Source organism: Cottoperca gobio, chromosome 3, assembly GCF_900634415.1.
Source record: "Cottoperca gobio chromosome 3, fCotGob3.1, whole genome shotgun sequence".
Lineage (NCBI taxonomy): Eukaryota > Metazoa > Chordata > Actinopteri > Perciformes > Bovichtidae > Cottoperca > Cottoperca gobio.
Genome location: NC_041357.1, coordinates 10,621,198 through 10,634,410, shown reverse-complemented (window position 1 = coordinate 10,634,410; position 13,213 = coordinate 10,621,198). Strand labels below are relative to the sequence as shown.

At 38.2% G+C, this 13,213-nt stretch overlaps 1 protein-coding gene across 1 annotated transcript in view; it reads right to left on the bottom strand.

Moving 5' to 3' along the window:
• The window catches only part of luzp2 (leucine zipper protein 2), a 133,825-nt gene that overhangs the window by 21,664 nt on the left and 98,948 nt on the right, over positions 1-13,213 (bottom strand). The window contains exon 6 of the mRNA XM_029428753.1: positions 10,888-10,950. Coding sequence (XP_029284613.1) covers positions 10,888-10,950 — 63 coding nt within the window. The remainder of the gene's footprint in view (positions 1-10,887; positions 10,951-13,213) is intronic.

The window sequence follows — 13,213 nt, the reverse complement described above, 5'->3', positions numbered from 1 at the left end:
AGAGTTTATTGGAGCTCATTAAAGGGTGATAATAAAATGATAATTTTTTAAATCCATCAATTTCCAACCTATTTACTGTATATCTTGTTCCAACCTATCTAGATATCTTTTTTCAACCTATTTACATCTCTTCATCTGTATCCATCATCCTGTTTTTTGTGTGCATAAAAAACATGAATGGAAACACAGAAAAAAAAGTCAAAAACGGTTTCATGCTTGGTTGAGGTGGAAATGTGTGTGTTAAAACAAATCGATAAAAACAAAATGTGACAAAGTGCAATGGAAACAGAGTTGTGTGTGTAACTTAAACTTCATACAAACTCTGGCTACACTGAAGAAGCAAAACAAGGAGTCTCATATGTGTTAGTCGATGAGGAGACTGTAATGTCTTAACGCAGCGCAGAGCGGCGGACATTAGCGAGCCAGTGGGGCACACAAAGAAGGACTCACACGCACTAACATGCAGCTGGCCTGACTCCGTAAACAAAGCACAGAGAAGCTCGGAATACAACACAAACACAAAGGGAGCGTTACTTCTTTCTCTGCTCAGGTAGAAATTAATCCCTCTACATCTTTAAATAGCAAATTGTTGTTTGCTGCTATATTTATGCTCTGAATTTCAAATTAAGAACCTTTAAAGCAGGGGTATTCAACTAAAATTCAAAGAGGTCCAGTTAGAGAAAAATTCCGCAAGCAAAGGTCCGGAGCATCATAATGTCTAACTTGCGTTATGAATTATTGTGAGATATATTGAAGTAGCCTAGTAGCTGTATCAACGTCTGCACGTCATCAACAACTGACTGTCAAATCTAATAAAGAAAGTAAAATTTAAAAACATTTTGACAAGATTTATTGTTACTTAACATTGAACTATACAGATATATATATTACTATAGATATGTATAGTGTTCTTCTCGGGCTGCATTTAAAAATAAAAGAGAAAATAAATAAAAGAGCTTTTTGTGTTTACCCAAAATCCAAGCACCTCTGAGGGAACATTCATGAGCAGGTTGTTGGGCAGTGAATGAGTCTAGATTCATCATATTGGGCTCTGAGATTTTCTGTATGTTTGGTCAAAAAACATTGTTCACTTTTCTCTTCTTAGAGAGCGCCATGTGTAGTTATTTTCATACCTGTCAACCCTCCCGTTTTTCCCGGGATTATCCCGTATTTTTCCTTCTATCCCGTTTTTCTCCCGTTTAAATATTTTCCCGTAATTATCCCGTATTTTTAACCTTTCAAGAGAAAAATAGGCCTAATTAAAAAAAAGTGTAAAGTGGCCTCCGGTAGAGCAGATGGCAGGATTATGTTTATCTTTAGCACACAGAAGAAGAAAACAGGAACAATAACACAGATGAAGACGAAAACATATGGATGAGAGTCACAGTGAACGGGAGATAGATGGAGACGCAGTTGTACCTGCCAAACAAGTTAAAACTTTATGTAAGTAATGAGAGGAGACCTTCCCTTATTTATTAAAAAGCCGAGTCGCGCAAACTCGTGCTTTTTGTAAAGTGTGCCATGCACACGGTGGAATAAGCGATGTTCGCCAGCAAGAAAAATCGTCCAAGCACGCCCAAGAGGCATAAAAACAAACACTGTCAATGACTTCATGTGTGATAAGAACTGTTTTGGAGGCAAACCAAGTGACCAAAGCTGAGGGAAAGATGTCGATGCTTTGCGCTAAAGATAATGTAGCCTTCAGCTTCTGCGATGATTTCAGTCGCAGTGTAGAGGACATGTTTCCCGACTCTGACATTGCAAGGAAGTCCTCGTCGGGGGAAACAAAAGCCACACAACTCATCAATCATCAAATAAATTGATGATAATAACTAATAAATAAAATACATAAATCTTATAAACATGTCTGTACAAGTAATACATACTTTAAATAATTAAAAGAAATTCAGGAAATAACATGTATTTCCTGAATGTATATACCCGTCCCTTATGTGTTTACGTTTACAAAAAATGTCCCTTATTTTGAAATTCCAATGTTGACAGGTATGAATTATTCTTCTCTCCCTTTCACTCGTCTCTCCGTCTACTCTCTCTGTATCGCTAACTCGTCTAATCGCTTTCCGTCTGTCACTCACCTCTCATCTGTCTGTATTCAGAGTCGCCATGTTTGCCGCCTGGAATGCACAGATTTGATTGGCTGAGTAGCATCACGTGGGATGGCTTAACTCGCATGTAATTGGTCTGTGAGTTTCCTGAACCGCTAAACCAGTGCCGTAAATACGAGAAAAGCTGCGCCGGTTAAAATAGAAGCGCCCCGTCAAAATTGAAAATCCCTCAATAATTTATTGATTATAAGTCGGGGTCCGGATAGGTCGGCGTCTGGGTCCGGACTAAAGCATAAAACAAACAAAACTGTCTGGTGCTTCGTTAATTATGTCATTTCGTTGTGCCCTCTTCTCCTACAGAAGATGGCGTGACAAAATTCCGTAATTTCGCAATGTCATCTTTCTTTTGTTTAACGGCAACTGACTGGAAGAGAACCAGAATTCCTGGAAATTCTGTTCATTCTTGCATTACATTTACATGGAAACATGTCATATCTTCTTTCTTTCTTGCTACCTATCCAACTATATCTCCTTCTTTATATCTGTCTATCTCTATAAACCTCTCCTGCTCTCTACCTATCTATCTCTATACTTCCTTGACACAAGCAGTAAAAATGTGACATGAGGTCTAATCTTTCACCAAAGCGCACAGAACACGATGCTGAAGGACACATTCACTTCAAAAGGTTTTGTATACTTGACAAGCACCCGTACCCTTTCTTTTTTTATGAGAGTCTTTACCTTTATCTTGTTATTCCTCTTCCCACGGAGCTTCCATGTCCCAAGACACCCATCTCTGTCATGTGTAACCGGATTAAAAAATTGTGTCCCGAGGCTCTTCATAAAATATTTTTAAGGTTAAATAAACACAGAGCTAACTTTAAAACACCAACTCACAAATTGCGAGCCATATAGTTGATCTGAAGTGTTAAGTCTGTTTTTCTGTTGCCCAGGTCATAACATGAGTTATTAACAAATTAGTTTTATTTGTATGAGTTAAGTGGAGCTTCTGAGAAACTCTCTGGTAATGGAATGAATCATATTAAGAGATTACAGAGTCACACACTGTGGAGTGTTAACTTATAAATGTAAATATCTGAATCTCTAAATGTGCCGCGCTCTCAGACTTGCCAAAGCATTGGTCAATTATTTACTCAGAATAAATCATGTGAGCCGTCTCCTGGAGATTCACAGCAGCATCTCTGCCTTCTTGTTTCTGATGGTTCAAATTCTGCAAGGTTGGGACCTGAATTTTAAGTAGTTATAAAACAAAACAAAATACAGTGACACTATATGTTATAAGGTTGATGTAACAGCTCTCCCTAACTTTTTCAAAAATATTCAAGAAATGTATCACTGTGAGTCATTGTCCTTGTGAGAATGATGACACAATTCGAGCAGTCTGTTCCAAGGACATACATGTTAATGTGTGTGCAAGTAAAGTATGTCTTTGACACTTATGTTCTGCTAGCTTTATTATTTATTTATTCAGACAACTAGAGGATGCCATATTCTGGAGGGATTTGGTCTTTTGAGATTATAATATATTAGGGAGGATGTTTTTGTGATTCATTCACTTTTGATGTTAACCTTCTACTAGTGACAGTATTGCAGAACTACATATCATTTTAGGTTTATGAAAAACTTATATTTAACCGTTCTTTTGTCCACTTGGGGACAGCGCTGAACTGTAAAGACCAATAGACAAGTTGACTTGGCAAACGTGTTAGCAAACAGTTATTATTTACACATCCAGCAGACACAGAGCAACAGCAGCATTACAGTATTTGCAGTCATGTTTCTGGTCTGCCTGACAAATAAACTGAGTCTAATATTCATTCTTCTTTTTGCTCCTGAGAAAAATTACTGTCTTTCCACTATGTAGCGTACAGTGGGTTAATCAGAGCTGGAAACAACCCTGATGAGATCTAAAGTTGCACACTTTTAAACCAAAACAATAAGCTAAAAGACTCTGTAGAGCTGAGGAGAACTGCAGAGTCGGCAGATATATCGGGGATATATATAGATATGCATATATACAGTATATATATATATACATCTATATGTGTATATATACTGTATATCCCCTAACAGCATATATGCATTTTGTGTATGTACAATTAACTAGCCTTTTTGTTTGATGTAGATAGTTTTTCAAAAATAGACTCTCTGCTCTTTTATTTTCAGACAGTGTCAATAATTTCGAGTTGAAGCTGAAGTTCTGTATTTAAAGACATATCTCCAAAAGTATGGCATTAAAGCCTTAAAGGGTTTCTCATTATCCAAGTTACAGTACTGTATATATAACAGTGTGTGAGCGTGTCTTAAATTGGAAACATGGATAAAAATAAAGTATGTGAGTAAAATCAAGCCAAGACAGGCAGAGTTTGGTTTGGTCACAAAGCAAAGTTTATCAGGTAGATGATAAACTGTCAAAACTCTAATATGAGTATGTATTTATACGTTGTCAGTGTACTGATGTCTACATTTCTGTTCATCCTTTGTCACTGCATAGCTGTCAAAGCTTTATGTCAGGAGGGACAACTAACAATTGCCTTAAATTGATACTGAAAAACATTGGTTTACTTTTTGCAAAGAATATCTCTGTTTTGTATGTCCCATGAGAGAACAGTACACCTGCTCCACTTCACATAAAAGCAGATACAAACAGGTGACATGACACCAGAGGATGGTGGTAGGTGTACAAAAGTGTCCAGACGCCCTCTGTATGTGCACTCTAACCGGCTACGTCTCCTTCACCGTTTAAACAGAATGCCCTATTTGTGAAGTGTGTCTGATTGGCTGAAGCATGCAAGCTGAAGTAGACCAATAACTGGCTGGCAGCCAAAACTTACTGCCTAAAGTATATATTTTATTTCAGTCATTTCAGTCAGGCTAATCTGATTTATTCAATATGGATGGTGAACGAAGAAGAGCATTATAATACGTTTGTCTTATTTAAATGATCCACTCTTGTGTGCTACCTATGCACATAACTTATTGTATTGTAGGGTACATCAATGAAGCTGGGAGAACACAACATCTCCCTAAACAACGTATTATCAAAGCTGCCAAACATCAAACACTCATATGTGTATATTTGGTTTGAATTACATAGATGAAGATGAATAAATCATGCACGCAGGGAGAGACGACTAGGACTAGGACTGACGCAGCGACCCAAAACATCTTCCCTGGCTCTCAAATCAAACCAACACCTAATCTTACCATCTTTTCTCTTATACATACTGTAAACATAGCTAGTGCTGCAACTAACACGCTTCATTGTCAATTTATTTGTTTGTTCTAGAAAGTATAATTTTTTAAAAATGAAATCCAATGTTCCACTTCACAGAAACACAGTGACATACCTCACAATCGGATATTGTAACTTTGGCTAAATCACTATGTAGAAATCAAATGTATGACATTTTAGACTCACTTTAGATACAAGTTTTAGTGCAAGACTAAAAGCAGTTGACCTGGTAGACATCAGCACAGAACATACGGTACAAACTCCTCCCTCTACCTAACACACACATACAAAGTCTATTCATAAATACATTCTAAGAACATTTATTAATGTAACCGGTGCGTCATCATTAAAGACTATGTTATCTGTTTGATTTATCGCCCCAAAATACGCAAGATGATGATGGCATGCTGCTCCGTTCAAAAAGCCCTGTAGAATTAATTTCATGAGGCCATTCACCTTGAAATCAGTCATTACAGGAAATCCCTTACAAATCCAGTGTATTATATTTTATCTGCATAGGGTTCAGGTTACTGAATGTTTTATATAAATCCTGATGCAAGAATGAAATTTAATCCAGTGGTGATAACAGAGCTGAAATGGTGGAAGTGTAACAGTATCCTTCAACCAAATGACTGTGCAGCAACACCATACATTTGGCAGAGTAGGAAATAGGTGATAAATTCATGCTCTTGAGGAAAAGATTAAATGGCGTCTTTAATGCCACGTGTCGCTTCACTGAACGGTCTTGACCTTGACTTTGATTGAGGTTTTCTGAGCTATCAGATGTTTCCCTAGAGGACATTACCGTCTGGTTCAGAAAGGTTGCATGCCATTTTCCAATGAATTGAATAAAGACAAAAATAGCCGGTTATGTATAGCAGGCACTAGTAGCTTCAGCATCAGCATTAGCAAACTGAACAGCATCAGAGACTTGGTGAATTTCCTTTCCAATTTAAATGGACTGCTGAATTTGGGAAGTGTTTGTGATTGGTGAAGTGAACAAACACACAGCTGAGTCAGGCCAGTGGCTGCCTGCCAGAATATTCCTGACTTCACTAAGCATGCAATACATTTTTAAAAGAGACCTATCCTCATTCATACGGTCATGTTTGAACATTCACAATCACACTATTGTCTGTCCAAACTGGTTTTGTGATTCAGAAAATAAATTAGCATAGAATCCAGCTAACTAAATCATTTGAAATCATTTAAGTTAAAAATAATTGACACATTCTTAAATAGTCTTCACTAAAGCTGTGGTAAATGGGAAAACAAGGTCAAGACTCTTATTAACTCTCATAGCAGCTCATAGAGTCCAAACGTCCCCTTATGCCCAAATGGACAAAATGAGTTCAAACCAATACAACTGACTGAAAGAATCAGCAACTGCACAACCGGTCTGAGCACTTTTAAAGGCTAAACATGACAAATGATAACCATAACAAATATAAAAAAGCAGCACGATACGATGCACAATGCTCCTTCAATATTTTAGACATGAACATGGCATCGTTACTTAATGCAGGTAAATGTATGACCAGTATTTTATAACATACACATATCACAGAGATAACTGTGACATGAGAACATTATTCTAATACAAAAGAGCTAAAACGATCAATTAGACATTCAACAGAATATGAATCTGTATTTTGATGAATGATGACGTTTTATTTATTTTATTTAAAATGCCAAATATTCACTGGTCCTGGCTTCTCAAATATGACGATTTGAAATTTGTTTTGTGAAAGTTAACTGAATTACTTCGGACTGTTGGTTGGACAAAACAAGTACGTTAAAGATGTCAGGTTTTTAGGAAATTGTGACGGGTAATTTTCTTTTACCGTTTTCAGACACGTTGCATATCAATTAATCAGAAAAGTAATGAGCAGGTTCACTGATCATTTTAATAATAATCAGTTACAGCCTTACTATACACATCTGAATTTTTCCTCATAAAACAAAACAAGTGAAAGACTTTTGTATATTTTGAAGTTACATTTGAAACAGGTATGTTGCTCTTAATCAAGCGCCACCCTATTGTGTTGTCGAGCATTATTTGTTAGGGATATTCATTTTAGTCTAATTAGTATTGTTTTCTCAGGCAGTGAAGGTACAGGATCAGTTCATGCATATTACTGTAACACCAACAACCTCCTTTACAGTGTTAACATGTCATTTCATGTATTTTCAGCGGAGCGCTTCTCACCACACAACACAGATTAAGAGCACAAAGCTTGATCCTCCACCTCACATAGCAAGCAGAAGCAAAGCACGAGTTAAAGTGGCTTTCTGAAAGCGATTACCACACCAAATGAAATGTATTCCAATATACAATGCGGGAATTCCCAAAGCCAATTTTTCCCAAGATGAGAAAACAAATAACACATAAAAGGAAAGCCGCTGTTTACTAATACAAAGTCTTAAAATGTATCGTGTAACAAAAGGACCTTAGAAAGTTTATCCAAGGCCAGCTAAAGACGATCGTGCTTAATCTCAGTTCTTGGACTTGGTTTCAAAGAGTTAAGATTCAAAGATTTCCTCACAAGCTTCTTTCTTTCTAAACTCTCACTCTCTCGCTCAATGCTCTAAGGGAAATTTTAATTGAAAATATCTTTTGAAGATGATTTCTAGACAGCAATTAAGTAAAAGTTTAGGGGTAAACATGTTCCTGAGCGTTAATCTAGGTTCAAATGTTGATGTTTTGGGTGGACGTCCACTGTACAGTGCAGTCATTACAGTGTGATTACAGGTTCTGTCTGCAACCCTTCCCCTTTAAACATAAATAACTTTCCAGGATGAAAGTAGGGGCAAGAACGTTTTCCTCACTGATTTACTTCATTTTTATAGCCTCCCAAGGGAACTAAAGACATTGACCTTCAGCAATCTACCTGTGTTCAAGGAAATTCTAGCAGCTATTTGCTCCCTAAAGGACTCAAAGTCTACTTGCCTTGATGTCACACAAAGAAGCACTGGACAAGAACACATACTGAGCGTAATATATTATCACATTTAAACTCAAAGCCAAGCACCAGTCATATTTTTCACCCTCTTAGATCATTTCCTTTGCTGTCGCTGGGCATATTCTGGCTCTGTGCAGACTGACCGACAACTTCAATCGGGAACTCTTTCTAGCCTTTGTACTCTTTCCAACTCTTTCCATAAGTGTTATAATCAGACTTGGCTGCGTTGTCAAATGTGCCATCATCATCTCAGAGTTTGAATATGTGATGATGGTTTGGATAAACTCAGCTGATGAAATGTCAGGGACGTTCAGCTGGAGGATTTGTAGAAGTAAAGAAGCCTGTAATTTCCAACATCGATTGCCTGTGTCTCCAAAATAACTCAAGAATAACGTTAATGTTGGAGCAGACGTCAGGGTCAATGAAAAGCTCTTTAACATCAAGGGCTTCCAAACACTAAATTCTCTTTGTGGACCTTTGAGCTGTGATGTGCAAGTAACTTTAGTCCATCATAGCTGATGCTGTTAAGTGATTTGCCCAAGAAAATCTTCACCTACTGTTCAGGTCTATTTATTCTCGTGTTGATTATGAGGCCTATAACCTTCTGAATTAAGTTATACAAAATACAGTCAGTAATTCAAAAATAATAGTCTTAAGTTATTGCAACGATAGGCGAGTTTGGGGGAAGCACCCGTGCTAAGCAGCAAGTTAGCAGCGGAGTTCTGAGGTGAAGCTTATTATTAAGCTAATTCTCTTGAGGTTACCCTTTTCTTTACATTTGTCCTTGTCTCTTTTCCATGCAGCCGTCAAGGTTCATTGGCTGTTGTGTCAGCACTTTTCGCTGGACAGCTTTGGCTGCTTGAGGACGCATGCAACTTTGTAATGACTGTGTAAAATAAACAGTGAGCACTGACCTGTAACTAACTGTTTTCAGATTACAGTGAAGTTGGATATTTAAAACTGAGATAAACAAGGTTTTGAGAACCTGGAGTACTTGATGTCCAATGGAGAGACCTCTTTTCTAGCAGACCTGGGTTATGCTATTTGTCTGACTATACACTCTCAGTTGCCAGTTTTTTTGGTAAACCAAGCTAAAACAGATGCACTTTCAAGAGTAAAATAGTTTCAACAAAAACGGAACATTATAATCTTCATGAAGGTATGATTTATTGCAGGACTGTTTATGTTAGACTGCATTCGTTTGAGCTAGGTCTACCTACACATTGGCAACTAAGTGTATTTTCCTATAGAGCATAGTAAACAGTTTCAAAGCATTTTGTTTAAAGTTGATGCTTGAATTGGAGAGAACATCTTGACAGTATCATGTTTCAGGTTTTCAAGTGATGGAAGGAGCAGTGAATGGGAAACGACACTAGGAACTAAAAGCTAGTAAAAGAACGGCTAACCTGATTTTAAGTAATTTGAGAGCATGGGTTAGTAATTCGAGAGCACAAATATTTTTCGATGTTACATACAGTATTACGACTTTGAGGGAAATATAATACCTCTGATACATGCCAGGCTGCATAGTTCCTTGACTTCACCTGAAAATGCAAACTACTAACAATTGTTCTGTCATTCAAAAACCTTGGTAATATTCTCTGCGGCATTGACCAAACAAGCCTGAGCTGCCTTAGGGGAGGTCTAGTCGAGGGTCTTTGTCAAGAAAAATCTCCATGTGCACACCAAGGTTGCCATCTATCAACCTGTCTGCATCACCACACTGCTCTATGTTGGAAACATGTTGGATTATTCAACATACTGTAGCCTGGGCGACAGGAAGTGCTTGGAATCACCAACTGCATAACTATTGAGTCCACGATTACACAGCACCAGCTCCACTCACTTGGGCATGTCATCAGGACACCCGCAGGACCCGCTGCCTTGTAAGATCCTGGATAGCTAAATTACAGCATGAGCATTGGTCAGCAGGAAGGCAAAAGCAGCAGTTCAAAGCTCAGCTCAAGGCTTCACTAAGGATGTGAACCTGGTGGACGCTGCTGACCGTAACAACTGGCAGCAGAGCCGAAGCATAAAAAGGGGAAAAGTAGGTGACAGACAAAATGTACTCGAAGCTGCTCTCAATACAACCTGGGTTCCTCGGATTGCTCTGTACAGCCATCAAAGAGCCTGCAGTTAGAGACTACTTGTTCTGAGATTCACTGGACAGCCAAAACCAAGCAAGTGTGTGTGTGTGTGTGTGTGTGTGTGTGTGTGTGTGTGTGTGTGTGTGTGTGTGTGTGTGTGTGTGTGTGAGGGAGAGAGAGTGAGTGGGATAGTAATAGACTATGTCTAACCTTTATTGGGTTTGTGAATGACATTATGTACCCACCGAAGAGTTTCCTAATCACAGTTAAATTAATGATCCATATGATAGTGAATAATGTATTTTGATTTTAAAGGAACAAGAGAAAATATTCTCATTTAGTTGTTCTCATTTGTATTTTGTTAACATTGCTTGCTCACAAGAGAACACAATTGGTCTGCAATATCCTATCATGAATTGCACATATTCCATGAACAATGAACAATTAAGTAGCTGGAGCTGAGCTGATTAATTATGTATGTGATAAAACCGAATTTACTAATTGAAAATCCTTACCTCTTCAGCATAGGCGTCACAAAGTTTGTGTCCCGAGAGTAGTTTAGTTTTCAAGCTCTTGTTCTGAAAAAGAGAATAGAAAGAAAAAAAGGTGATGCCATTGGTGTCTGCCCTGAAACACTTCATGTTTCCTTAACTTTGTTGCTGCTTGATAAAAAGTACTATTTACTCAGTAGGCTTCAGATTCTCCAGCAAGGGCACTCAGCTATTGAGGAGCCATGACAGCAAGTGCTTGGTTGCCTCTTGGTTTGAGACAAGACTGGAGAGCAGTCAGGAGTGTCCTGTCTGAGGATCTGAAAGTGCACTCAGACCCATAGATAGGTCAGCATTGTAGCTCAGGGCCAGACCCCGACTGAACTTTATACGTGATCAGTAAAGCCTTGAAATCATTTGACTGGCAGCCAGTGGAGAGATGCCAAAGTAGGTTTCAAAGGGTCTTGTTGTTTGATACCAGTTAACATCCGAAGAATCTGGAGGCTTGAGATTGATACAGTCTGTAACATTAATTGACATGAGATATGTTTAACCTAAAAATGCCACCTGTTGAAATCAGAACTGCACTGATATCATTACAAGATGCCATATTTAGAAACAAACTCAATTCAGAAGTACTAAACAACTGAATAAAAAAATATTTGTCTTCTTATGTAAATATCAACATTTTCAGAATCATGCCTAAAGTCAAATGGCCATGGTGAAACACGTATTTATAGTGCAGCCCCTGATCTTTCTCTCTAAATTGAGTTTGAGTACAATGCACTGCTAAACATCTGAAAGGAGCCAAGAGGGAACATTTAAAGACACAGGAGAATGGGACCTCAGGGTGATAACAGCCTTTAAGGGCAGGGAATTTCCCTTTTTAATTGACAATGATCTGTTACTAAGAATGGTCCTAAACAAACTTAATGCTTAACCCAAAGTACCCATCCAGATCTCAAGATGACCCAATAAAACAGCACAATCAACCATGAGGAAAGCTTCACTGGAGTCGGAAATAACTGTACAGTCCCTGGCATCTGCAGTTAAGAGAAGGTCATTAGGGTCAGACGGTCGCTGCTGTGATTTTAAATTAGATGACCGTCTCAGAGATTTTATTACAGTGCAAAAAAGGAAACTACTTTGGTTAAAACAGTATTTTGCAGTGAACAGAACATAGTGCACCATACAATATAGTGCACATAACAATCCATCTCATATGATATAGTATGAGGGCCTCCAAGAACATGTAGTACACACTTTTATCGGTTAGTGCAGCAGGTCTCCAGCTTGCAGCATGTTAAAACTGCTACTGAGAATATGTCACATCAAGTTTAAATTGTAGCTGCAAAATTAAAGGGAGGAGCTACATGCTATCACATGCTGTGTGATAAGAAGACTTACAAAGAGAATGGATTGTTCATCACCCTCTCAAAATGTGAGTACTGAAAGACTGGGGACTACAAAGAAACCGAGGAAATGACTGCCACTGTTGCGTAACTTAGATTGTACCACTGGTTCTATCTGAAGAAACAAATGCAATTAGCAACAAGTGGAGATTTATTAACGCTTTCCATTGACTCAGCAACATATTTCAAATTCTTAATGAGTTTATCAACGAGCCAATTACCTGAAATCGAGGGTCTATTCTTCACCTATTCTTTTATTCAAATGAATTCTTCAAATATTCTTCAAACCCATCCAGCAGAACTCTCGTGAGAGCAATGACTATTCATTCACCAGCTTTAATCCAAGTAAACTAAACTCAAGGACCAAAGTAAACACAGCACGGCAGAATAAGTTGGCCCTCGCTCTTCATATATAATACACGCATTATGTTATGCTACATAAAGAAGTGAATGCAACAGGAACTCTGTGAACGTCTTACAGTGTATGAGCTTAGAGTGGGATATAACAGACTCTGAAACAGCATGATGGATGCCAGGAGGGTGGTCCTGAGCATCGCCAAGACTGTCATGCTGCTGGGCTTTACCAAGACAGTAATCTCATAACTGCACAACGAATGGACCAGAAAACCTCCTCACAATGTTTGCTATGTGGGAGGCAGCCCTGGGAAGATCCACATGGGACATGACAAGGGGTTCACGCTTTAAACAGTTAATCTCTACACCACAGTATGACACATTCAACATCAGGAGGTATAACACCCCATTTTGAAACACACAATGCACTTCATTAAAATTACAAATCTCATATAAACCAAGTGAAATCAAGTTAGAAGTATGTTTTTATTTGACCAAAATAAGGAAAAATGAAGGTTGAATATAAAATGACGATCAGTGAACTGTCGAGTAAAGCTCGAGACAGCTGAAACGTGTAGAATGATTGA